Raw genomic sequence first — 27,117 nt, forward strand, 5'->3', positions numbered from 1 at the left:
AAGTGAAGAAAAAGGAAGCAAAGTGACTTTTGCCCCAGCCCTCTGGTTGGTTTCTCAGGGACAGAAGTCTGCTTTAGCCAGGGGCAGTGATGGGGGTTGTAATAGGCGCATTTCTGTCCCTTAGGAAATCCATGAGACATTGAGAGAAAAACATGGAAGAACCAAGAGCCCTCTCTGCAGAGTGTTGCTAGGCTACCTGTTCCCTCTCAAGCTGCAGTACTAACAGTCCTTTCTACTGGCATCGGAAACAGAGGGAGAACTGAAGGGTAGCAGAAATGGAGTGCAGGGAGGAGCAGGCAGCTCACACAGTTCAGCTCCCTCCGGGAGTGCAGGGGCACTCAGTATCCCTCCGCTGCTCCCTCCTGCTCCACATCTCCAGACCACCTTCTCCCTGTAGTCCCCCCTTCCCAAAGCCCTCATACACTCTAGGTTTAAGCCATCTCACACACTGTTGTGGCTCCAAAAATATAAAAAAAAAGTGGTGGTGGTCTCTGGTTAGGTTGAACAGGGGTCTGCAGACGCCCACTGGTACGACCCGCCCCTCCAAGAGGAGTGGGGCTGTCTATGGCCCCGCCCACTCCGAGTCGGAACTACCGTGGGTCAGGGAGGGGGCGTCGAGCCCTGTGCGCCGAATCCCTCCGCCCCCTTCCCGACACCCTCCAGGAGAGCTGTGCTTGCCGCAGTCTACGCAGCCCTTACCCGTTTGGTGCAAAGACGTAGGGGCGGGACACGTCCCTGCCATTCCACTCGCGCGCAAAGTGGTGGGGGCTCCGTGAAAGGATCTGCTGAGGACAGAGAACAGCCGGGAGCAGGAGGGGGACGCGGGGGTGCCGGGGGACCTGGGCCGTGGCCCTGGCCAGGCAAGTGGGGGTGTGTCGAGGGCTCCGGGCGGTCCAGCACTGCAAACCACTGCCCAGCCGGACAGTCCAAGTGGAGGCCAGCGGGTCGCGGTTGCTCCCTGGAGTGTGTGCTGTGCCTGGAGACCCCGGGCGCTGGGGGAAGCAGGAGCCCGAGTAGAGCCCTGGGCATAGGGTGGCAGCTAGAGAGTCTTGAGTCTGAGGGTCCGGAGGCCTGCGGAATAGCAGGCTTTTCCCCCTGGCCCTTCTTGGTGTTTGGGCCTTGCTAGGGATGTGGGGGGAGGCGCCTATGGGAGAAATGGCGGCGCGGGAGCTGGGGTGGTAGTGCCCCTTGGAGGTTGCTGTTGGGTTGGGGCAGATGGCCAGCTCTGGAGATGGCTCAGTTCTGCATGATGAGTCGCCTTTCTACTTGGGCCCTTATTCCAGAAAGGGGTCCTTGTGCCCTGCATCGTGGGTTCTGTCTCTTCCAAGAGGTTCCTGCTTGGTGGCAAAGTCTCCTGTCAGAATAGTAGGAGTGGTGCATTCTGGGGAAGGGGAAACATAATTAGAGGGATGATTATAAAGACACCAGAACATAAGAATGCAATGTTCATTTGCCTTCAATAAAGGATTGTTTTATGGCCTTTATATTTAGACTCTTTCTTGTACCTAATTTACTTCAAGGAATTGGTCATGATAAAGAGTTGGTCATATACACAGAACTCCTGGCTATATAAATATTATGACATTATTCTATCTTTTAGATTCAGGATCTATTTCTCAACATTTCACGTTGAACATTTGTTTTAATGTTCAAATGGAGTTAAAGTAAAGGAGAACTTTTTGTGCAGGTGAGTATTCAATTTAGAATATTTGAAATCACTACTGGATTTAAGTGTCTGGTTTTGGCCATATATCATCTTCAAGCACTTTTCTTAGTCCCTTATACTTTTATACAGAAGCAATACCAGAAAAAAAAAGTGCTGTTTCTGAAGGTGGGCATTTATTTGGGTCACACATGAGAGTTGATAAGAGATCATTTACTTGGTTCCTTATTCTTTAAAGGAGGTGTTTGAACTTGGGCTTTGGAAATCTATCCATAAACTTAATAATTTTATACCATGGTCAACAGTCTTTATTTTCCTCAGTATCTTTTGCTTTTTATAGTTTGACTCTTCTCCAGCCAGAGGACTCTTCTTTAGTGGGAAGGATAGCATCTCCACAGGATCCTGCTTTGTGGTAAGGTTGGCATTGATAGCACATGAGTCAAGATCTAACTCTACGAGGGGAGCCAAGTATTTGAAACATGACCTTAAAAGTATTGTATTCATTCGCTTCCCCACCTTCTTCCCAAATAGAGTTGCACGTGTTCCACTATTTCTATACCTTGGAATTTTTTCCTCAGGGAAAGAAATTTAGTCCTTGAATGGGAAAATGCATGACTTTAGAGTAAGGAGAATGCATATTCAGACAGATTACAGGTCTTGAGCACAGCTGAAGAATAATTGGGGCAGGGCTGACAACATGTGGAAGACATTTAACAACCTTGAGTGTACAGAAACACACGCTATAAACCTTTTCAGGGGTGTTCTGTCATCTCAGTCCTTTTAGTAGGTTTTGTTGTTGTTTCTGATGTTGCCTTTTGCCTCTGTCTTTTTATCCATAAACCTGTTTCTTTCTAGGTTCCTGTGGAGCTATGTTTCTCAACCTGTGGGTTGTGACCCCTCTGGGGAGGCATCGAATGATCTTTTCACAGTGGTTACATATCAGATATCCTAAATATCAGCTCTTTACAATAACAGTTCATAACCTTTGCAAAATTATAAAGTAGCAAAAAAATAACTTTGTGATTTAGATTCACTATAATGTGAGGAATTCTTTTAAAGGATTGAAGCATTAGAAAGGTTGAGAACCACTGCTGTAGAGACTTGTAAGTAGTTGTTCACATTAGAAAGTAAGCAAGAGAATAAGACTTTATTAGGATTTGAGGCAAATATGAATGTGAGCATGAAGACACACCGATGAAACAGATCTTACCTTGGATCCCATGTTTTCCAGCTTTCCTGACGTTGCTGCCCTCACATTCCTTACAGAGAGTGGGAGGCCAGTGAGCAAAGATTGTGTCAATAGGTAATTAGCAGATACTGGCTCAGAAAATGTAAAGAGAAGCTATAAGAGAGAACAGGGTACGAGAAAGTGTTAGGATTCATGGAGAGAAAAGTTGAGGTCAGTCTGTCAAATACTCAAAATTCTAACCCCACATGTATTTTTGTCTATAGTTCTGCCTTTGAAGTTGCTTGAACGGCTTTTGGACAGTGGAAGTGAGGAGGGAGGAACTAATCCTGTCACATCTGTACAGCCCTTCTGACAGCCTGTAAGTACCAGTATGGGACCAAAGGGGCTGGGTGCTCCTGAGCTTCTCCTACTCCTGCCATCTTCCCTGGTATCACTGTTGTGGATGGTGGAGAGAAAAGAATGGGCTGGAAGTAAAATGACATAGCAGAGTCTTCGATTCATCCACACCTTCAACCCCACAATTCACATCTCCTTTCATGGCCTTCTGTGTAGCTATCGGTATAAAAGACCAAAGTTGGAGGACGCTCAAAGTCTTTCTTTTTCCTACCTTAGGTCTTTCTCCACTGGTAGACTTGGATTGGGAGAAGATTGCTTTCAACGGGTCTGCCTTTGGAAATCATCGCCTTCTCCCTAACCTGAGTGTGTCTTTAATTTGTCCCTATCATTGATAGAGACCGTATGTCAAAAAAGGGGAACTTTGTAACAACTGAAGTGACAGTTGCCTTTGACTCTTTCTGCCCAGTTTATCACTGGCCAAGTTACCAAGTATAAAGATACCAGCCTGGAACAGAGAACTAAGGATAAGACTGGACAGGTGTATATAACTGTGCTTCAACCATGACTGGCTCAAAGAATAAGGCTCGGGCTCAGGCTAAACTGGAAAAGAGGGCAAGTGCACAAGCCAAAGCTGCAGCAGAGAGAGAGGCTGCTAATGCAGGCAGAGGTGCAGGCAAAAACCGGGACAAAGGGAAGGGTAAGGCAGGCTCTAAAACAGATGCAGTGGCAGAGGCGAAGGCGGGCTCTAAGAGCAAGGTAGTTGCTGAGACAAAAGAAGGAGCAAGACCAGAATCTAAGGCTGTAGCAAAAGGCACATCAGATTTCAACCATAAGGCTGAGAACAAGTACGCTAGATCCGCACGTAAAGATAAGCCCAGTAGTGATAGCTGGTTTTGGGCTGGAGAAGATTCTGGTATCAATTCCTGGTTCTGGAAGGGAGAAGAGGTTAGTAACAATTCTGTTGCCAAGTGTGAAAATAAACCTAGTACTAGTATCCAGGCCCGTGTGGAGGAGCACACGCCTAGAACCAGCCACAAGTCTAGGTCAGGAGCTGAGGAGGAGGAGGAAGAGAATGTTATAGGGAACTGGTTTTGGGAAGGAGATGACACTGGTTTTGATTCTGATCCTAAACCTGTGTTCAAAATAGTAAAACCTCAGCCAGTAGATGAAATAAATGAAAAGGATAGGCCAAAGGACTGGTCCGAGGTAACTATCTGGCCCAAAGCTCCTGCTGTAACTCCAGCAGTGTTAGGTTATAGATCTCAGGACTCATCTGAGGGAAGGCCCTCTTCATATATTGTTCTGGCCTCAAATGAAGAGGAAACTTCAACAACCTGTACTAAGAATACTCGTTCAAGCCTCCAGCCTATACCTGAGTATCCATTTGGATCTGATCCTTGCATACAGACCTTAGATGAAATTAGACAGCAAATCAAGATCAGAGAAGAGAATGGCATCAAGCCCTTTGCTTGCCCTTGCAAAATGGAGTGCTATTTGGATTCTCCGGAATTTGAAAAGCTTGTTAACATACTTAAGTCAACTACTGATCCCCTTATTCATAAAATAGCACAGATTGCAATGGGTATCCATAAAGTTCATCCGTTTGCCCAGGAATTCATTAATGAAGTGGGTGTGGTGACGCTTATTGAAAGCTTGCTCAGTTTTTCTTCCCCTGAAGTTAGTATAAAAAAGGCTGTTATTACTCTGAACTCTTCCGGGGATGACAGACAACAAATGGTTGAATTTCATGTTAAGCATATGTGTAAAGAAACGGTATCTTTCCCCTTGAACTCACCTGGCCAGCAATCTGGATTAAAGATAATAGGGCAGCTGACGACTGAGTCTGTCCATCACTACATTGTAGTTAGCTACTTTTCAGAGCTTTTCCATTTGCTGTCCCAGGGAAATCGTAAGACTAGGAATCTTGTTTTGAAAGTATTTTTGAATATGTCTGAAAATCCCAAGGCAGCCAGAGATATGATAAATATGAAGGCATTAGCAGCATTAAAACTCATCTTTAACCAAAAAGAGGCAAAAGCCAATCTTGTGAGTGCTGTGGCCATCTTTATTAACATAAAGGAGCATATTAGAAAGGGCTCAATTGTAGTAGTTGATCACTTGAGTTACAATACTCTTACTGCCATATTCCGTGAAGTTAAAGGGATTATTGAAAGAATGTAAAATGACCAAGAAATTGAAGAGAACACTGAACAGTGTCCAAAATCTGATTGGCTGTACATTCCCAAAGAGTTTTGCATAATATTTTGGTAATTATTGCTCACACATTTTTGTCTTAACATCTTTTACATATTATTACCTGTGGCAGGTTCTAGATCAAAGCTGGAACATTTTTGATGTATCAAATGAATATTACATCTTGAGATAAAAAGTTGTTGATTTCTATCTTATCTAGATTAGCAGATTTTTAACATTTTACTTAAGGAAACTGATCCAACTCTCAAAAGTACAGTGTCTTGAGGAATAGTATCTGCTTAGGTCTGTTTGTGGCTCCAGGTAGCAAAAAGAAACTAATGGTCTTGTGATCTAGTTACAGAAATAAGGCATATGGAAATAAAGATATGTGATGGTACTTACACTGTGTGTGTGTACATGATATAAACATATATATGCCTATTGCCAAATGTGTACTCTTGACTCAAAAAGGAGGGAGGTCACTATACGCTATTAAATAGAAGAGTGATTTCTATATCCCTCTTTATCCAACTGCATCAAACATTTCACTGAAGAATACAGAATGGCCCTGAAGTATACAAATCTATAATATATTCATTTTAAAATTTGCTTTTATAACTAAAATTCCAATTTTACACTATTTTATCTGTCACCTCAAAGAAGAAAAAGGTAAGCATGAAAAGAACATATTTTTATTATCAGTTGCTATTACACACTTATATTGGCATATTTTACAACTTTTATTTTTTATGGTGATCCTGTGAACTAGTTAACTCATTTTTTTATCTCACTATACCACTTTTACACTCATTCCCTCTTTTAGGTGATAGCCTTCACAGCACAGAGACTGTTTTGGTTTTAGTAGTAGTTTAATTTTCTGATGAATAATGTCCCCTACCAGGTTAACAGCTTTTGGCTTCCTTCACATTCAGGTTGACTAGTCAGTTATCTGGCTAGATGCCAGATGGAGTGTCTGAAATGAGTACGTGTACTATACCAGGCCGTGTCTAGAAACCGATATCCAAAACTTTATCATGTAAATAAGGTGTTGATATAGGAATCATAAAGAATGTGAAGCTAGGCCCTATCTTTTTGTGTATACGTTCTTTTCAAAGAATCATTCTGTATATATTTATAGCATGCATTAAGAAAGCTAACAGCTTTTTTACTTTTCCTTGCAAAATCATAACCAGTATTTTCAATGAGTCATGATTTATTTACATATTACATGAAACTCCATGTTTCTGATAGACAAGCCCATCTTCTGTATTTCAAGTTTCTTTTGTTTCAATAATGTATTTCTTTATCTATTTTATATCCAGATCACAATCGCCCCTCTCTTTCCAGGCCTACCCCTTTAAACTCTTAGCCCCACTGCTCCTCTTCTTCTAACTGAAGGGGAGCCCCAACCCTGGGGCATCTAGTCCCAGCAGGACTAGGCATGTCCTCTCCCACTGAGGCCCAACCAGGCAGTCCTGGTATGGGACAGGGTATCCACAGGCAGGCCACAGAGTCAAAGACAGCCCCTGCTCCAATTGTTAGAGGGTCCACATGAAAACCAAGCTGCACATCTGCTACAAATGTGTAGGGGGCCTAGGTCCAGCCCATATATGCTCTTTGGTTGGTGGCTCAGTCTCTGTAAGCCCCCATGGACCCAGGTTAGTTGACTCTATTGGTCTTGTGGAGCCCCTATCCCCTACCCTCCCACAAGACTCCACAAACTCAGCCTGAGTTTGGCTGTGGATCTCTGTATCTGCCTCCTTCCGCTGCTGGTTAAGCCTCTCAGGAGACAGTTATGCTATAGGTTCCTGTCTGCAAGCATAGCAGAGTATCATTAATGTCAGGGAATGGCCCTCTTCTATGACATGGGACTTAAGTTGGGCCAGTCATTGGTTAACCATTCCCTCAGTCTCTGCTCTTTCTTTATTCCTGCACATCTTTTAGGTAGGACAAATTTTGGGTTGACGATTTTGTGGGTAGATTGATGTCTCCCTCCTTCCTCTGGAAGTCCTGCCTGGCTATAGGAAGTGGCCACTTTAGTCTCTATATCCCCCTCTGGTGGGAATCTCAGCTAATCACCCCTGGTATCCAAAACTTTATTGTGTACAAAAGATGTAGGCGTAGGAGTCATAAAGAAAGTGAAGCCAGATTCTATCTTTTTGTGTTAACTTTTTTTTGAAAGAGTCAAAATCATTCTTCATATTATTTTATAGCATGCATGTTATTTTATGTTTTCCATGTTATTTTTTGTCTTTCTTTTTATATATAGTATGGTCTTCTGTTTCATATTCTTGCATAGTATATAAATTTATTCATTTAAAAAATTAGAATACGGGGTTGGGGATTTAGCTCAGTGGTAGAGCGCTTGCCTAGCAAGCGCAAGGCCCTGAGTTCGGTCCCCAGCTCCAAAAAAAAGAAAAAAGAAAAAAAAGAGAAAAAAGAAAAAAATTAGAATACAGTATTCAACAACTTGCCTTTTCCTCTGATCACTCATCCCTACAAATTGGTATATAATCTACCACATGCTTTTTTGGATAATCTTATATACACGTACCTCATATACATTAAACTGAATATTTAAAGTGTACAATTTTTATGACCCAGCCTTGAATATATTTCCTACAAGCTCCCATAAAAGTTCCATCAGACTTAGAAATACAAGCCATATATAAACTCACCCTGACTCTCAAACCATCCATCCAGATTTTTGCTCAAGAGCACAGAAACTTTTACATTACTCATTCCCTGTGCTTATAACAGATAGAACCTTACTGTATAATATAACCTTACAGTATATGAAGACTTCATATGTCATAAAGTATATCATGTACTTGGTTTTGACATATATGGAAACAAAGCTGTATCAAAATACAAAACAGACCCTTTGCCCAAGATGCCACATTGTAATGCTTTCTTCCCATCTTGAGGGAACTACTGATTTGCTTTCTGGCAAGACAATAAAATTCTATAATTCTATATAAAAGATCGTGGAACATGGAGGGATATTGACTTATTTCACCTAACAAAATTATTATTTGAGTTTTATCCATGTCATGTGTCTTAATAGTTCACCACATTTTAATGTCAAGTAATAGTCAACTATGTCTTTACCATAGTTAGTTTACACATTCAACTGTTATTTGGCATTGGGTTCTGATTTGAGTTGTAGAAAATAAAGCTACCATGAGAATTTATGTGCAAGTTGTTTTTGGATATATGCTTTTATTGCTTCCGAATTTAAAAAATGGGAATGGGGTGTTGGGAGATTATATAATGTGTTCTGATTTTACTTTCTCCAGAATGGTAACAGTTTACATTGCAAAAACAGTGAGGAAAAGTTGTTCCTCTTCATCCTTGCTACTATTTCTTAATTTAATTTCATTTTCCCCATACCTCATGGTGGTTCTAATTTGCATTTGCCTAATGATTAATGATGCTGAGTATTTTTTTTCATATGTATATTTGCCACCCATATATCTTCAGTGAAGTATTGGTAAATCTTTTGTCCTTTGGAAAAGCAGTCAACATTTAAAAGCATTGCTTTTAAAAATATATCGTTGCTGTTAAAAGGTACTGCTTTGATTCAGGGTCTCCCTTGAGGTCTAGGCTAGCTTCCAACACAGCAGTCCTTATGCTTCAGCTTCCCAAGTGTTGGAAATACAAGCATGGACCATTACACCAAATTCTGTAAGAGGTGTTGGAGTATTTTCTTCTGTTTTATAATATAATGGAGCCCAGCATATTTTCATAGTTGGTGCTCAATTTATTCTCTTACAAATGTTTTGAAAAGCAGCAATTTATTTTGTTTATTTGATATTTTCATGCATTTATATAAAAAGTTGGGACAGTTAGAAGAATGACACAGGGGAATGCAGATAGAATAAAATTTTTTACAGCAATTCTCAACAAGTTTCCCTTCTACTTTCATGATTTTTTAATTTATTTTTATTAACAATAATTATTTTATCAGTTGGAATTTTGTGTCTTATATAAGAAATCTTTGTCTAGCCAAATCACAAGTATTTTATACTTTATATCTCTAAAAATTTTAAATTTATGTTTTTAGATTAACTAAAATAATTTGAGATTTTCATAATACAGTACAAGTTATAGGTCAAAGTTAAATTATTTATTTTGGTCAGGATAACATCCAGAAGTTCCACCATTGTTTGTTGACAAGGTTCTTATTTCTCCACTTGGCTGCATTTATATATTTGTCAAAAATCAGTTGTCCCATATTTAATTTAATATTCTCCTATTTGACTATAAGCACCAAAAATTAAAAAGTAAAACTTTCTAATATTTTATGTCATATTATTGTTACTGTATAAATGTAACAATATTTCTGGAATCTACCATGTGCCATTGATACACTTGTATATCTTAATCTCAATGCCACAATGTTTTTTAATTACTATAGCTTTCGTTCTTTATGATTTTTCTTTTTCCATTGTATGTAGATGCATGTAAGATTGAATATGCATGTTTGTTTATGTAATGGCATACGTTTAGGGGTGTGTGTGTGTGTGTGTGTGTGTGTGTGTGTGTGTGTGTGTGTGCATGCGCAGGTCCAAGATTGGTGTTGGGGATCTTTAGTTGCTTTTCCACTTTATTCAAGGAGTCGTGGTAGGGTAGCAAGCATGCTCTGGGCATCAACTGCTTCCACTTCCCAAGGCTCGAATTACAGGTAGGCTGCCATGCCTAACTGGCATTTAAGTAGTAGGCATTTAACTAAGTTCTGAGGGTCCAAACTTTGGGGCAGCAAGTACTTTAACCACTGACTGATTGATTCCCCCAGTCCTCAATTCTGTAGCTTGATAATGTCATGAAATGAAGCAATGTTATTCTTCTAACACTGCTTTTTGAGGTTGTTTTATTCTTACTCTTGATTTCTCATATGAATTTTAGACTCATCTTGACAATTTATGCAGAAGTTCCAGCTGTGATTCAATTAGTATAACTTTGAATCAATAGGTACATTTGACAGGAGTTGGCATCTAAGAATAGTAAATATTCTATCCTGTAAGCAGAATATTACTCTCTGCTTCCTTAGACTTAATTTCTCTCATCAGTTTTTTTTTTTTTGCAATTTTTAAACAAAATGCTTTTTAGCAGCTACAAATAGTTTCATATAGATTGTTTCACATGTCGTTTAGTTGGGCAGGTGGTGATGAGCATTTCTAGAATTTTTGTCTATGAGAATTGAGTACACAGTGAGTATCCTTGTTCGTTCCTGTACATCTCAAAATATTCTTGTATGACAAATTAAAGTAGAGCTGCTTTGCTAAAGATCATGAGTGGCTGTTCTTTGGTGCTGACACTGAGGTAGGTAGGTGCTTCCCCCTTGCTGCTTAGCTTTCATACTACAAGTGCTATGCTGTCTTGGGAAAAAGTAAAAGAATCAGTGGTCGTGCCCTCTCTAATCTTTGAACCTTCCATGTAAGAGGTACTCATTGATGCCATAGTCATGATTATTATGGGGTAACCAACTGCTCCACAATTAGATTTGAAAAGTATTTCACAAGAGGAATCTGTGCCTAGTACTGTAAATCTAGTTCAAAATTTGTCACTGAGGAGATGTAAGGCTCTGCAGGGTACTTAATACTGCTGCTTAGCTAAAAGTGAAAGCATCAGTCTACCTTCTAAATATTTACATTCATACCCACAGGCAAAGGCCATTCACATACTTAATCAAAGAAAACTCTTTTAGCAAACAGTCACCACTGTTTCTAAAATCCATGGCTCCACAAGATGCTGATAATAAAAGATAGAAAGAGGCCTGTTAAATGACATCTTGGCATATGACATAGCCATGACAATCTTGAACTCACAGCTGCCATGTCTATTGGCACTAGACTCACAACTTAAATCCTCCTATATAGGTGGGCATAGGTACTTACGGGGCACTACAGATTCTGGGAGAGGAGGAGGAGGAGGAACAGTATCCAAGGTGTACCCACTCGTGACCCTACCAGATTCTGCTGATTCCACGTCCATGATTAGACACATGATTTCAGTAAACTCTGGGTGGCATCATAGAAAAGTTGTGAATATGGAAACAAGATTTATAAGGAAGAAAGGGACTAGTGGGATTGGAGGAGAAATAAGAGGGTAGGTAGTGGAAGAAAAACTATACATTGTCCAAGCATAAAATTTATGAATTAAATAAAAATATGTCATTTAACCAGTGAGTTTAACTAGGGACATCTGTATGACCATGGGCTCAGGGGGGTCACAAAACCAAACCAATGATCATGAGCATAGAAAGTAGATGGAGGAATGGGGAGGTTACCTGAGCTGAGAAGGAGATAAGAGAGTTGGGATTGAGATATATGAGTGCATTGTACACATATAAGAAATTACCGAAGAAGAACAAATTTAATTGACAAAAATGAAAAAGAATAAAATTTAAAATACGGTTTTTGTTTTAGTTAAGGTTTCATTAATTGGGCTGGCTTACATTTCCGAGGTTTAGTCGAGTATCATCATGGTGGGAAGCATGGTGGCTTCTACCATGGCATTATGCAGGGGAAGTACCTGAGTGTTCTCCATCTCGATCCAAAGGCAGCGGAAGGAGTTTGGAATGCCACATAGAGTATAAAGATCTCAAAGCCCACTCGTGCAGTTCTACACCTACACCAACAAGGCCACACATCCTAATAATAGTGCCATTTCCTGTGGGCGAAGCATTCAAACACATGAGTCTATGGCACCAAACCTATTCAAACCACCACAGTTTTAAAAAACAGAAGGATGACATCCTGCATGGCTGCATGGTTCCTAAAACCCACATTTATTGAACAAAACTACCAGTGTGGGGGTTGGATACTCCTTCTGAGTTGTTCCAAATGTAGGCCTTTTGGACTTCTCTTGGTCGCCAATCAGAATAAGCTGATAAGACCCTATTGCTGAAGACATCACCACCTTTGTGGCAAGGTATGGAGAAATCAAGCTGGAATTGAGCTCAGAATTTCCACTCTGCTGGCTAGATTTCAGTGCCAGAAGGTTCTATTCAGGCTGTTAAGGAGAAAAAGTATCAGTGTTCTTAATCAGCTGTGAGCCATATAAACTTGAGTGACAAACTGCCAAGATGGATGTGCCCACGGATACAATAGTGATACAACCTCAAAAATAAACAAAAAAAAATAAACAAAAACAAAAACAAAAAAACGCAGCCAGTCTCTAGTTGAATTTGAGTCCTGTGGCAGAGGAGAGAATCAATTTCTGGTATTGTAAACCCAAAACACTCCTATACCTGAGGAGGTCCTAAGCTTTGGGAGGGAACTTACTATTGTTATAAATGCTAAATCGGTATGCCTCAAATTACCTTCTAAATATCTATGATTGTACCCACAGACAAATGCTACTCTCATACTTAATCAGAGCTGCTATGATCTGCAGAATGGCAGTAAATGCAGTATCATGGCTGCTCAAGGTGATAAGTGACAACTGAGTGCTTAAGCCTGAATGGGATGTTTATAGTGACTCTTCTAAGGCTCGGAGAACAGTGTGGAAGAAGGAACAAAAATGTAATAACCAGAAGACAGGGAGATGAGCTGTGAAATGCTATTTTCTAGGCATGATTCAGCTATAAGAATGGGGTTGTCAGTAATCAATCCTGTGTTACCAAGAAGGGTTGGATTGTCAACTTCTGAACTATTGGCTACTAGTAGATTCTAAGTCCTCAGGTTTGGACACATTCAACCACTATGCTATCTTTTTGGTCCCAAATCAACTTCTTTTTTTCTTAAAAAATGTTTACTTCTGGGATAGAGGTATCTCTTTATAAATATTTGTAGACCACCAGACTGTAATCAAAATCCATTAATATAAAAGGCAAGATCCTAAGACTTCACCTGACAAGTAAGGAGTTTTAACTTTTTTCTTTCCTTTTCTGTACTTTCCAAGAAGGCATGGCAAGAATGCAGATTTAATAACCTAGCATTGAAAAGAAATGTGTTTTTCATGATAAAGCAGCTTGTGCATTTAAAAGTGAGGTTTGTGAACGGTAAAAATTAAGTAATAAGCATATATCACCTTACCATTTAATCTTCTAGAATGGGCAAAAAGTATAAACATAATTTTTATATGTTAACTTCTTGATGGGAAGTGACTGAAAATAACCTGATGTAAAGGAAAAGTTTAGTCAACTCAATTTTCTTTAAGGGAAGAAATGGTCAGAGCACAATTTTCTTCTCATAATATAGGAGGTCATCTAAGGTATGACATGTAGAGAAAAATGTGGCAGGTCCAGGATACTTGTGACTTTCGTCTGTTTCCTGGAAGAAAATGTGCTGCTATTTTTGTTTTTACGAATCAATGGATTTAAATAAATAAATAAATTATGTATTAGTTACGAATATGTCTCACAATCAACAGAGCTCTCATCCTTTCTCTCTATCAACAACTTAGAGTAAGCATTCAACTGCAATTTACAGTTTTAAATTTGAGTCTGTCCAGGCATTCATCATCTTTTAGAGTTTGCAGAACATCTGTTCAGGCTGTTAAGCATTCAGATACAATGTCTGCTTTTATATGATACAAGTCTGCGTTTATATGTTACTTGATCATTTTCCCTTGGGGCTTTTAATATTCTTGCTTCATTCTGCTTAGTGTTTTGATAATTGTTTGCCAAGGAGAATTTCTTTTCTAATCCAGTGTATTTGCTGTTGTATAGTGCTTCTTGTAACTTGATAGGCATCCCCTTTAGGCTAGAGAAATTTCCTTCTATGATTTTGTTGAAAATATTTTTTCAGACTTTGATCTGGGTTTTTTCTTCCCCTGCTCCTATTATTGTTAGAGTTGGTCCTTTCATAGTTTCCCAGATTTCCTGGATCTTTTGTACCAGGGTTTTATTTTTCTTTGACTAAGGCATATCTATTTCTTCTGCTATCTTTTTAATATCTCACATTCTTTCTTTCAGCTCTTATATTCTGCTGGCGAGGCTTGCCTCTGAGGTTCCTGATTGTAATCCTAAGTTTTGTTTTTTTATTTCCAGATTTCCCCCAGTTTTAGTTTTCTTTATTCTATTTCCACTGTCCTAACTGTTTTAGTCATTTCCTTCCTGTGTTTACTTGTGTCTTCATAGATTTCTTTAAGGGATTTATTAGTTTCCTCTTTAAGGAAGTCTGCCATCTTCATAAAAGCTATTTTAAATTAAGGTCCTTGACTTGTACTTCAGCTGTGTTGAATTTCTCAGGGCCTACCATAGGAGGGTTGCTGGGTTCTACTGGAGATATATTGTTCTGGCTGTTATATGTGTTTTTATGCTGGCATCTGGGCATCTGGCTTTGCGTGATTATAGGTCTAGGTGCTGATATCTGGTCTTGTCTTTTTGGGTGGTGACTGTTTTGTTTCTTGTTTTCTGTTACCTTCAGTGGCTTTTAGGAGTGTGGCCATCATGTTTTGCCTGGTAGAGCGTTCTTCTGGGATCATAATAGGTGTGGCTACTGGGATTTCTTGTCAAATGTGTTTCCAAATGTTGGAACCTGACAGGAGTGTGGATGGCTGTTAGGCGGGGGGAGTCTGAGGGGTCCATCTGAGGGAGAAAACAGGGTATGCCACCAGAATATACTTAGTTCCCTGGGAATTGAGACAAATTGTGCAGAGAGATCACAACAGGTAGAATACTACAGAGCTGAGGGGAATCTTGAGGATTGAATTTGGAGAATAGAGAAAGTGAAGGCTTGAAGCTCACCTACCTGCTTCATTGCCCTACTTGCTTCTCTGGTAGGCTCGGCTGGTAGGTTCCTGGGTTATTCCTGACAGAATTGGGGGTTGGGATAACAGGATGAGAGGAGAGGAAGGTTGGAGGAGATCTGCATGATCTGTCAGATGAGAGCAGAGAGGAAGGGCTGGCTGCAGCAGGTGATCTGCTTCAGAACTGGGAATGAAGCTGGGGATTGGATTGAAAGGAGAGGAGAGAGAGGTGAAGATCTGTAGTTGGACTATCTGCTTCCATGGCCACAGTAGTTTTATAAACAAATACAATCATTTGAAAGTTCAAATGAGCAGCACTAGTTAACATAATGGTTAATATATTTGAAAACGTACTATAATTACACTTGCCTTTTTCACATAGAAATACTTTTACATATCCTTAAAATTATTCTTAATCAGAGTTAATTGGGCATAAATTTCATAAATTTATAAATAATGCAGAATACCTGTAAACTTCATAAACGGATCACAAAACATTCACACAATGGAATACTATCATATTTGCTAAAATGAAAATTTTATATGTGCTAAAAGAGAATTATCAATTATAAATTGAAATGAAAGCATACTTATAATGGTAGGTAGATAGATAGATAGATAGATAGATAGATAGATAGATAGATAGATAGATAGATAAGGTCATATATCCTATAGGTTAAGCTGAAGGCTGGGCCAAGTCCTTTGCAGTTAGATTGCATGTGTTGGGTGGTAGATGTGAACCACAAACTAGACAGTAGTTAGTTCCTCTTAAGCTTGACTTTCAATAAGATCCAATATCCAATTTGTGTCACATCGAACTTTTTATTTTCATTTTTCCTATGTCTGTGACATCTCAGTCAGTTTTGTATATGTTCAAAACCTAGCACTATTTTTAATTATCTGCATAGCTTTGCTATTAAGTATGATACACATGCAGGGAATTGGATTTCACACAAAGCCCGGCAGGCAGGCTTCCTGGGTTGAAGAGGAACAGATAAGAGTTTAATGAGACAAAGCAGTTAGAGAGTGATACCAGAGAGAAACTCTGGAGACACACAGAAAGAGCCCCGTGGGAATTCAGCAAAGAACTGACAGCTACCCATTTGTAACAAACATTCTAAAAGCCAGGGAAGAAATGGCTTTCAAGTGCTCCAATCGTGAATCCTTTATCCACCAGTAAAAATTCAAAATTCATGGTGAAGCAATATAAATGCTTGTGAGATCTGTGCATCCGACCCCATGAATGTTTATAACTTAGACACGTCACACACACAACCTACCTTACAAAAGGGAGCATCCTGTATCAGCCACAGGTAGTAATCAGATCGGCTATACTTCAGGTCAGGCTTGGAGGATTACTTTAGCCAGCATTATTGAGTTGCTTTGTGGACAAATGTAATAGCTGGCCAGATCGAAGCCTGTCTTCACATCCTCATGATTTTCTTCAATTATGTGTTTTGTCGTGGAATTCTTTGACTCTTTATTTTTAACCTTTTGTGTCCCTAATAGAAGTTTTTTTTTTGCCTTGTGATTATTATGGCATTTATATAAATATCTTTTAGCTGGATCTTGAGAAATGGTTCAGTGGCTAAGACCATATGTATGTCTTGCAAGAAACCTGGCTTCCTTTCCAGTGTCCACAGAGTGGCTCACAATTCCCTGTAACTTCAGTCCCAAGGGATATGACACCCTCTTCTGGCCTCCTTGGGCACCAGACAAGCCCATGGTATGCAGACACACCTGCAAGCAAACACTCATACACATAAAATGAAACAATGAAATATAAACAAAGATCTTCTTTTATTTTAACCCATACCTAATTTACATTTGTGATGCAAAAATTTATCTTTTAATATTGTATACCTCCTAACATATAATTCTAGATATCATTAATTTTTAATAGTTTTGTCTTTTAATTTTCTTATTAAAGGTTTAAGTGATTTATATACTACTATTGTGGTATTATAAAGTTCTAATTAAGTATATGTAATTGACGTTACCAATGAGTATTTTGATTTTACAAAATTAAATTTTTTCTCTCAAATTGAGCAAGCTTCAGTAGTTCTCACAAATTAGATCAAGTGGTGATGAACTCATAAGCTTTCATATATCTAAAAGAATTTATCTCTTCTTTATGACTGAATTTGACCCTGCTCAATAAAGAATTTATGGCTAAAGTTTGAGTGTATTATCACACTTGTTCCTGGCACATCATTTTTTTTGAAGCCTACTAGTTGTATTTATTTCCTCACATGTGATATATCTCTTTTCTCTTGCTCTTTTCTAGTTTCTCACTTTGTCTTAGTTTTTGTTATCTAGCTTCTTGTTCTTTTGTGAATCTACTGGAGAACTTTGACTTTCCAGTACCTGAATAATTATCTTCACAACTATTATTTCCCTTACTAGACTCTAGTTTTTTCTCTTATTTTAGCTTCTGTAATTTAATATTAGCAGTATAATTTTTGAAGGCTTTCTTATTTCTTTTCATTCATTCATTGTCCACTGTGTATTTTCATATAACTTGCTTTCAAGTTCATGTATCCTTTCTTCTGCTTTATGAATTCCAATGCTGATTCTCACCATAGAAATTTGAGGTTTATTAACTGTGTTCTTTAACTCAAGTTCTCTCTCTCTCTCTCTCTCTCTCTCTCTCTCTCTCTCTCTCTCTCTCTCTGTGTGTGTGTGTGTGTGTGTGTGTGTGTGTGTGTGTGTCTGAGTGTTTTATAAGTTCAGTCTTAATTAAATTCTTAGTCAAGTAATTTATAGTTGTTTATTTGAGGTCATCTATTAGAGAATTGTTTGATGATGTATCTTTGGCTTTTTATATTTCTTATTTTATGCCAATGTTAATAAATTTCTTAGGATAATTATACCTTCCAATATATTTATAACTTGTCTTTGGATGGAAAACACCCGACTCTCCCCATGCAAGTGCAAGTGTGCTGGTTAGGAGGTATACAGTGTTTCTTACACTCTATAATACAGGAGTTAAGTCTCCAAAGAGTTGTATAGCTGAGGTTGGGGTTAACAAAGAATGTAGAAATCCTCAGTAACAAACACTATAGATACACGTATTAGTTAGAAGAGTCATCAAAGCCATAGGGCTCTGGTTTTGTTTACCTTTATTCTAACATGGAAGTGGTAGCTGATGTGATCCTTGCTTGTGAAGTCATTAATGGGAGAAAGGGGAATTAATGTCTGATAAGTGATATCCATGAAGCTGCTACAGATCTGGGAACTGAAATCTGGACTAATATGGCTCTGAGATATGAAGAACCTATGGTATTGGTGTCTGGAACACAGCCAGACAACTGAGTTGACTACTGTATGGGAACTTCAGGTATTTATAAAGCAGTAGGGCTGTTGAGGATAGGAACAGTAGAATTTATACCACTATAATGCCTCTAGGGTTGTGGCAGGATCTGTGTCTCAAGTATGCAGAGAGAACAGAGATATAGGATCCAGAATGTGAACTACTAGTTCATGCTGCTTGTGGCTTTTATCTGGTGCATGCACTATAGCCTTATATACAGTCAATCTTGAATGTGGGCCAGCTCTTCATGGCAACTGAGACACTGTTTGGAGCATGCACACACATAGAGTCCTTGGGTATGGAAACATGGAGAGCAGTGCCAGTAGCTGTGATGTCTTTGGTGTGGAACCAAAGTAGAATTGTTTTGGAGCCATGTTGGAAAGTAATGACTAGCTCTCAATAGTACTCTGGGGTATGTCAAATGAAGGCACACAGGCAGAGACCTGGTGTGAACAAACTCACAGTGGTGTTGGTTGTAATGTATGGCACATGAATGAACACAGTTGAGACACAGAATTAGATGTCACAATATTAGGCCTTTGCTGGGGACAGCATACCATGATATGGATGGTGCCTGAGACCCTGAGAAGCAGGAGACACATCCCTCCAGAAGGGGACCTGCCATCTGAGATAAGGAACTTCCCACAGCAAGCCTGGATGGTAACATCTCAGAAACCTGTGTGCAGCTCATTTGTAAAACAGCTGTTCCCATTTCTCTTGACCTTAGCCCTGGACAATGGCTGTATAGATTTCATTTGTGCGTGACTGCTTTTCAGTTGGCCCTGATGTTCATAATTGTTCTATTATATCTGACTTTCCTATTTCTTTCTCCTTCTGCTCTGGTGAATTCTGTGAAACTAGATGTTCCTTGATGTAAAGATTCTTAAACAATTAAAAATTGAGGCATAGGGACCAGCCCAGTCCTAATGATCAGGTGCATGACCTGTGCTCTCATCTTGGAAACAATGTAGTAACTTTACAATGGTACTTCTAGATAAATGCTTAACTTGCAAAGAAAGTTTGAAGAAATTATTAGAAAATGAAATAGAGCCACCATTGGAACTCCGAGAAAGATTGAAGTTATGAAATAAGTTTTGCACAACATTTGGGAGTTATTCCTAGATAAGCAAGTACAGAATGCATAAAATTATATACTAGAAAAACTACTAGTCAAAATACTGGAATTTGTAGGAGAGTCATTGTTTGCAATGTGCAGAAGCAGAAAGCTAGCAGAACTACTGAGTTAAGGGTTAACCTGATTCTTTCTGGTCACTGCCTGGCAGCTTTGCCCATGTCATTTACATTAGAGCTTCACAGGAAATCTCATGTAGCTGACCTTGGAGCTGTGAGCTCTGAAGTATAACAAGTCAAAAGTTTAAATAGTGATAAGTTTGCAATTATTATTTTGGCCACAGACCTGGGAATAGGGGAAGCTTGAAAGCTTGGGGAACAAGTGTAATTCTTAATTCTTTGTGAGATGTGATCATTCTTTTGAACTTGACACACTTGGTAATTATTTTACAATGTCTCTCTACCTGCTTTTTGGAATAACAGTAAAAGGCTGGGGCAAGTTAAAGGTGATGGAGTGTGTATGTGAGTGAAAGGAGACTGCACAGAAGTTTATGGTAGGTATGTGAGAGGTGTGTGTGTGAGGTATATGACGTGTGTGAGGTGTGTATGAGGTGTATGTGTGGTGTGTGTGAGATATATGTGAGGTGTGTGAGGTGTGTGTGGTGTGTGTTGGGGAGGTGTGTGTGAGTATGGAAAAAGGGAGAGCACAACCTCCAGTCTGAGGAGGGAGTGAAAGCTTTTGCAGGCTCAAGCTGCAAGCAAGGGAGTGTGAGAAAGTGCAACCTCGAGCCTTAAAACTTCCCTGTTAGCTTTTACCCAGAAAAACTTGCCTGGGTGTTTTCTTAAGTGCCTTCCAGATATCCCTGCTTCCAGTTGAGAACCCTGATCCTGTGTTGAGGCTGGACCCCAGCAAGCCTTCGTAAAAACTCATCTGAGAGGTCAAGAGAACATGAGATGTTGGAGGTGGTGGCTGCTGTGGTTCGATTGAAGCAAAATAATGTCTGCTTTTTGTGAGGGAATGAGTTGCAGCAGTGACAGGAATGGTTCGTTGTTACTAACAGATTCCTTATACTCTGCAAAGCAGATTCCTAAGGAATATGGTTGCTCTTACCTCCTGGACTATATTGATAGCTTGTGTGTTCCCTTTGTTTGTAACCATTTCCTAGTGTCTCATGAATGATAATTTTATCATCCATCTTGCCTCTGCTTTTTTTTTTCTTACTGTGTTGATGAAATTGTCAGATGAGCTTGTGAGTCTTTCAGAGTTACTTTGATCTGTGGATAACTGTCTATTTATTTCTTTATGGGAGGATAAAGTCTAATATATCTTCTATAACCTTGATTTTTCAGTAAATAGTTTACCTTACTTTAGTTATACACAGTCATGGTTACTAAAATACTCACATACACATTAAAATCATTATTATTATTTTCCAGGACATAATATCATCCATTCTGTTTTGTTTGACCTACCCATTTCTGCCATTGGTCTCAAAATCAAGAGGGGAATGTGCGTATGAGAAAGAAAGGGAGGGGAAAAGAAGGAAAGAAAATAAAAAATATTTCCTCTTATACCTCGTCCTCTCTTCAAGTTCATATGAACTTGCTTATCTAGAATAAAAACCAGATACTGGTCCAAAATTTCAGATCCAGGTGGACTTTCATGAAGAGAAAAAGAACATGGTGCTCTAAAACAGAAAGTTTCCACCCAGTTCTGGGCTGTGTGGCCACTGTCTCACTAAAATCCCCAAATCTCCTTCACAGTCTTTGTGCTCAACTGTCCTCACTCTTCCTTCTGTCAGTTATGTCATTATCTCTGAGACTAGAATAAACAACTTAAGGGAGGACTCACTTGGACTCATGAGATCAAAAGGCTCTTCTCATAGTTTCTTGGCCTCATTTACTTGGGAAGACTATCATGATAGAATGCCAGGAGTCATCATTAGGAGAAGCTTAAAACTAGCAGGTGATCTTCCTGAGATGGGTCTGCCTTGGATTAAAATCAATGATCGACTTGCTCCAGTAGGCAAGACCTAGGAGAACTCCATTTTAGGAAAGATTTCTGCTATGAATATGTTTTTCCTGTTATTATTAAACATATAGAACAATCCCTAGGTATTATGTCACCCTTTTGAGCAGATGTCTGCAGACCTATGAAGATGTACTATTTGTAGTGTTGTTATATAGACAAATAGCTAATAAGTCTATAGAATTACTAATTCAAATTATTTTAAGAAGAAAGGTTTTAGAGATGGTCTTAGTTGCTAGAAACATATAATAAAGTTAGAATCAAGAATATAATGTGCCCATTCCTCAGAATAGTAAGTAAGGCTGCACAATAAGAAATACAATGGGCTTTCATAATCACATATAATGAGAAATAGATTTGGCACAATTTTGTGTTCAAGGAAAAACATTAAAGTCACAGGTGTGCAGCATGATAAGGCAAGGCATGTCAAAACTGTTGCTTTGAACTTTTAATGATTATAATGAAACACTTCTTTGAACTTAATATCAACATCCTTCTGTAGCTCCCCATTTTATTTCTGAGGTAATTTTCTGAAGAACTAATTGTCTGAGAAGGTATAAAAGACCAGAGAAAAGAAATAAAGTGGTTGTTTGAATGATTTGCCTTGTGAAGCTTTGCCTCATCCACCCATCCATCCATCTAAATGTGTCTGTTTGTTTGTATATATGTACGTATGTAGGTATACGTGTATGTATGTTGTTTGTCTATACCTATGTATGTGGGTATATGTGTATGTATGTATGCATACATGAATACTTGTGGAGATGGTTGTGGTAGATGGTCAGGCCAGGGCAGAGTATGGGTACATGAATGTTTGGATGTATACATGTCTGCATATTTGCCTATATACAGCATTTTAATTCTTTCCCTTTCATTCCTCTCTGGTTTACCAGCTTAGCCAGAGAAGCTTCTGGCTGACTCACCTGAGAAAGGAGCACCAGCAATAAATCTTTTCACTTATCCCCTTCCGTTTAATGATGAGGTGCTAAATAGTTTGTCACCTCAGAGAAACTCACAGAAGGCAGGTCAGGTACTGAAGGTAGTGACTTAGAGTAAGACAGGTAAACATTTTATACAGCCACTCTAAATATCTCTTAAGACAAAGTATTACCCCTCCAAAGCTCTTCCTTATTCAGTGCCTCAAGAAGAATCAAACAAGAAAGAACATCCTGGGTTAGCCCTGGGCATTGGTAGGAACATGTGACATAAAGAAGTCGTTACTTTGTAACACATGAAACAGGACATCAATGTGTCAGGGATCCTACAACCCCAAGTTTCCATTCACAGATTTGTCTCCTAGTCAATTCTTTCGGGATATCTGACATTTTGGAGTTTGGAGCATTCCAGTACATTAATTTAAATTTTTATTTACTTTTATGTTTATGGCTGCTTTGCCTGTGTGCATGCGCATATATATATATATATATATATATATATATATGCCATTTATGTGTACTGCCTAAAGAGGCTAGTGGTGACTACTAGATCCCTGGGATTAAAGACTGTTGTGATCTGTCATGTGGATACTGGGAACTGATTCAAGGTCCTTTGGAAGAATAGCAAGTGCTCTTAACCACTGAACTATCCCTCCAGCACCCTAATTTATTAATTCTGTTACTTATGACTTTATTAATGGATTCAATTACAAGTTGTGATTTTTGTATCCCATCTATAAATTGTCACCTAGCTGAAAAACACTGATGTTTAGTCCTATGTTTTATGTTAGAACATTTACAGATTTAGGTTTTAGATTGTTTTCTGGGATACATTTTAAGTTGGCTCTGGCATATGATATGATAGATGGAATACAGTTCCTGTTTGTCTGCACAAATATCAAGTTCTCCTGTAACATTTGGAAATGACTATCCTTTATAACTGAACTTAGTTTACGCATTTGTTAGAAAAAAATCCTGTACCGGATATAGATGTCTCCTGAGAGACATAGCCAGAATATGGAAAATACATAGGCGAATGCCAGCAGCAAACCACGTAACTGAGAATGGGACCCCCATTGAAGGAATCAGAGAAAGGACTGAAACAGCTTGAAGGGGCTCGAGACCCCATATGAACAACAATGCTAACCAACCAGAGCTTCCAGGGACTAAGCCACCACCCAAAGACTATACATGGACTGGCCCTGGGCTCCAACCTCATAGGTAGCGATGAATAGCCTAGTAAGAGCACCAGTGGAAGGGGAAGCCCTTGGTCCTGCCACGGCTGGACCCCCAGTGAACGTGATTGTTGGGGGGAGGGCGGTAATGGGAGGATGGGGAGGGGAACACCCATATAGAAGGTGGGGTTTGGGGGATGTTGGCCTGGAAACCAGGAAAGGGAATAGCAATTGAAATATAAATAAGAAATACCCAATTTAATAAAGATGGAGAAAAAATATAAAAAAAAAGAAAAAAGAAAAAAAACCTGTTATTTTCCTGGTTTTCAGCCCACTCTATGGATTGTCTGATAACTGACTATACTGTCTGGATTGTTGTAAGTTGTAGGAAGGCTTGAAATCAGATATTCTTTTGCCTTCAACTTAATTGTTTTTCAAAAGTAGCTTCATACTTCAGACCCTTTGTATTTTCACATGAATTTTACAGTACACATGTTGTGGTAAAATTATAAAAATGCTGTCTTTTACCCTGCAGTAGGTCCAGCACCACAGTGTCCCAAGATATCTGATAGATATCTTAATCTCAGTCATCCAAGCCTTTCACCCACTTTGCCCCTTCCCATATCACACTGCCAATGGCCTCTCTCTGAACCTGGCAACAATCTCTCTACCCATCTAGTTCCCATGCCACCGTGCCAAAAATATACATCCCAATTCCATGGTGGTCCAGTGTCACCAGATACCACATACTCTCTTGAACTCAAATCGCCACATGAAAGAACACACAACACAACAACCTCTGATCCAATTGATAAGATGTAATTGCCCACCTAGACATACAAAGCCCTGTACACATCCATCCCTTAAGAGCATTCATAACAACCTGTAAAGGTGCAGAGTGGAATCTTAACATCAGCCTCCATGTTCTCTGTGCAGCTTCCTCTGTCTAGTCTCCTTCTGTTTCAGTCTCCTCCTCTTCCCTCAAACCTTTCTCCCGCCCATCCTTCCTTCTTGTCCAATGACAGGCCTTGTTCTATCTTGTACCTTCCTTCACCTGTATGACATCATACTACATAAACATATCAATTTCTGTAAAAAACTATAAATGATTATTGGAATTGAACTGAATAGATTAACCTGTTTGAAAAGACCACTCAGGATGATACCAAATATTCTAAATCATTAAAATACTTTACATATTTAGTTACTCAGATCTCCTTTATATTCCCATAGCAAAGTTTTATGGTGTTTAAGGTATAGATGTTGCTCATCTGAGAAAGGGTTATTTCTCAATATTTCATGTTTTTTGGAGATTTATAAATATCAGTATTCTGAAATAACATTTTTGCATTTTTATTGAGCTGTTACCAAACAAATGTTTAGCAATAGTTGTTGACTGATGGTTTCATGCTAAGACTTCATTCTAGGATGAAAATGGTATGTGATGGCTTATTATGTGATGGCTGACTTTCTGTGTGAGTTTTTAAAAAGAGGATTTAGTATACTATTTGTGTGTGAGAGAGGAGGGAGCGAAGGAAGGAGGGAAAGAGGGAGGGGAGAGACAGACAGACACAAAGAGAAAGTTATTATGTTGGCTTAGAGTTTCTACTGCAGTGATGAAACACCAAAAGCCAGCCTACTTTCTTATAGAACCCAGGACCATCAGCCCAGAAATGACACCATCCACAATGAGGTGGGCCTTCCCAATTAATTGATTAAACTAATTAAGAAAGTGTCCTACAGCTCGATCTTATGGAGACATTTTCTCAATTGAGGTTCCCCCCATTCATATGATTCTGGTTTATGCCTAGTCAGAAGACAACATTGAGGATCCCATGGGATCTGGAAATCATTCTTAAGTCATTAGGCTTGTGCAACAAGTATTTTTACATGATCAGCCATCTTATTTGTTTGCCTTTTCAGTTTTTTGGAAGTAATTGAGAAACATGCTGAAACGAGAGGAGAATATACTAGAGACAAGTCTACAAGTCATCTCCAGAAAAGAAAAAAAGTATCAATAAAATAGTTAAGGAGTTTTTAATTTACATGTACCCATTTTTAATAGGATTTTTTGTTCCTTGACATCTAGTTTCTTGAGTTCTTTATTTATTTTGCATATTAGTCCTCTATCAGATGTATTGGGTTGGTGAAAATCTTTTTCCCATTTTATAGGTTGCCATTTTGTCCTATTGATGGTGTCTTTTGACTAACAGAAGCTTTTTAGTGTCATGAGATCCCATTTATTAATTGTTGATTTAGTGCCTGTACTATTGGTGTTAGGTTCAGTGTATTTGGTTTATCCACTGGAACTTGAATTTTGTGCAGGGTAATAGAGATGGATGTATTTGCATTCTTTTGCATACAGACTGCCAGTTAGACCAGCACCATTTGTTGAAGATTCTTTCTTTTTTTTGCATTGTATGGTTTTGGTTTCTTTGTCAAAAAAATTTAGTGTCTATAGGTTTACTTCTGGATCTTTGATATATTTCCATTGATTAATGTGTCTGTTGTTTTTATGTCAATACCATGCAGTTTTTATTACTATAGCTCTGTGGTACAGCTTGAAATCAGAGATGATGATAGCCCCAGAAATTCTTTTATTGTACAGGATTGTTTTAGCTACCCTGGGTTTTTTGTTTTGCCATATGAGATTGAGTACTTTTCTCCCAAGGTTTGTAAAGAATTGGCTGGAATTTTGATGGCGATTACATTGAATTTGTAGATTGCTTTTAGTAGGACAGCCATTTTTACTGTGTTCATCTTCTGCAGATTTAAACAGACAACTCATTAGGGGAAACTCAAATGGCTGAGAAACACTTAAAACATGTTCAACATCCTTAGCCATCAGGGAAATGCAAATCAAAAGAGCTTTGAGATTCCATCTTATACCTGTCTTTATGACCAGTGACAAAAGCACAATAACACAAGTGATATTAATAGCAAGTGAAAGCTCGTGGTGGTGAAGATTGGAGCAAGGGAAACACTCCTCCATTGCTGGTGGGAATGTAAGCTTATACAGCCACTATGGAAGTCAATATGGTAGTTCCTCAGAAAGTTAAGACTCGATCTATCTCAAAATCCAGCTACACCATTCTTGGCATCTACCCAAAGGATGCTCTACTATATCACAAGTATATTTGTTCAGTGGCTTTATTCATAATAGCCAGAATCTGGAAAGAACTACAGATGTCCCTCAGCAGAAGAATGGATGGAGAAAATATGGTACATCTACACGATACACAATGTATTACTCAACTGTTAGGGGGAAAGTGGCATCATGAAATATGTGGGCAAATTGATGGAACAAAGCAAGGCATCCCAGACCCAGAAAGACAAACATATATACTCACTTATGTGGATATGAGCTGCTGTAGTGTTTTGCTTAGCCCAGGGAGTTGCACTATTAGGAGGCATGGTCTTGTTGGAGTAGGTGTGTCACTGTGGGAGTGGGAAATGAGATTCTCCTCCTCACTGCTTGGAAAACAGTCTCTCCTGGTTGCCTTCCAAGATATAG

The 27,117-nt window shown here is 39.0% G+C and overlaps 1 protein-coding gene across 4 annotated transcripts; it reads left to right on the plus strand.

Annotated features, from left to right (window-relative positions):
• The first annotated feature begins 586 nt into the window (after positions 1-586).
• Gprasp3 (G protein-coupled receptor associated sorting protein family member 3) lies at positions 587-5,782 on the plus strand. Of its 4 annotated transcripts, none has more exon segments than NM_207611.3 (5): positions 587-864; positions 1,607-1,687; positions 2,004-2,075; positions 3,116-3,210; positions 3,465-5,782. In NM_207611.3, a coding segment is annotated over 1 exon segment (1,620 nt). In that variant the 5' UTR covers positions 587-864; positions 1,607-1,687; positions 2,004-2,075; positions 3,116-3,210; positions 3,465-3,749; the 3' UTR covers positions 5,370-5,782.
• The last annotated feature ends 21,335 nt before the right edge of the window (positions 5,783-27,117 follow it).

This window comes from Rattus norvegicus, chromosome X (genome assembly GCF_021556685.1).
Source record: "Rattus norvegicus strain SHRSP/BbbUtx chromosome X, alternate assembly SHRSP_T2T, whole genome shotgun sequence".
Lineage (NCBI taxonomy): Eukaryota > Metazoa > Chordata > Mammalia > Rodentia > Muridae > Rattus > Rattus norvegicus.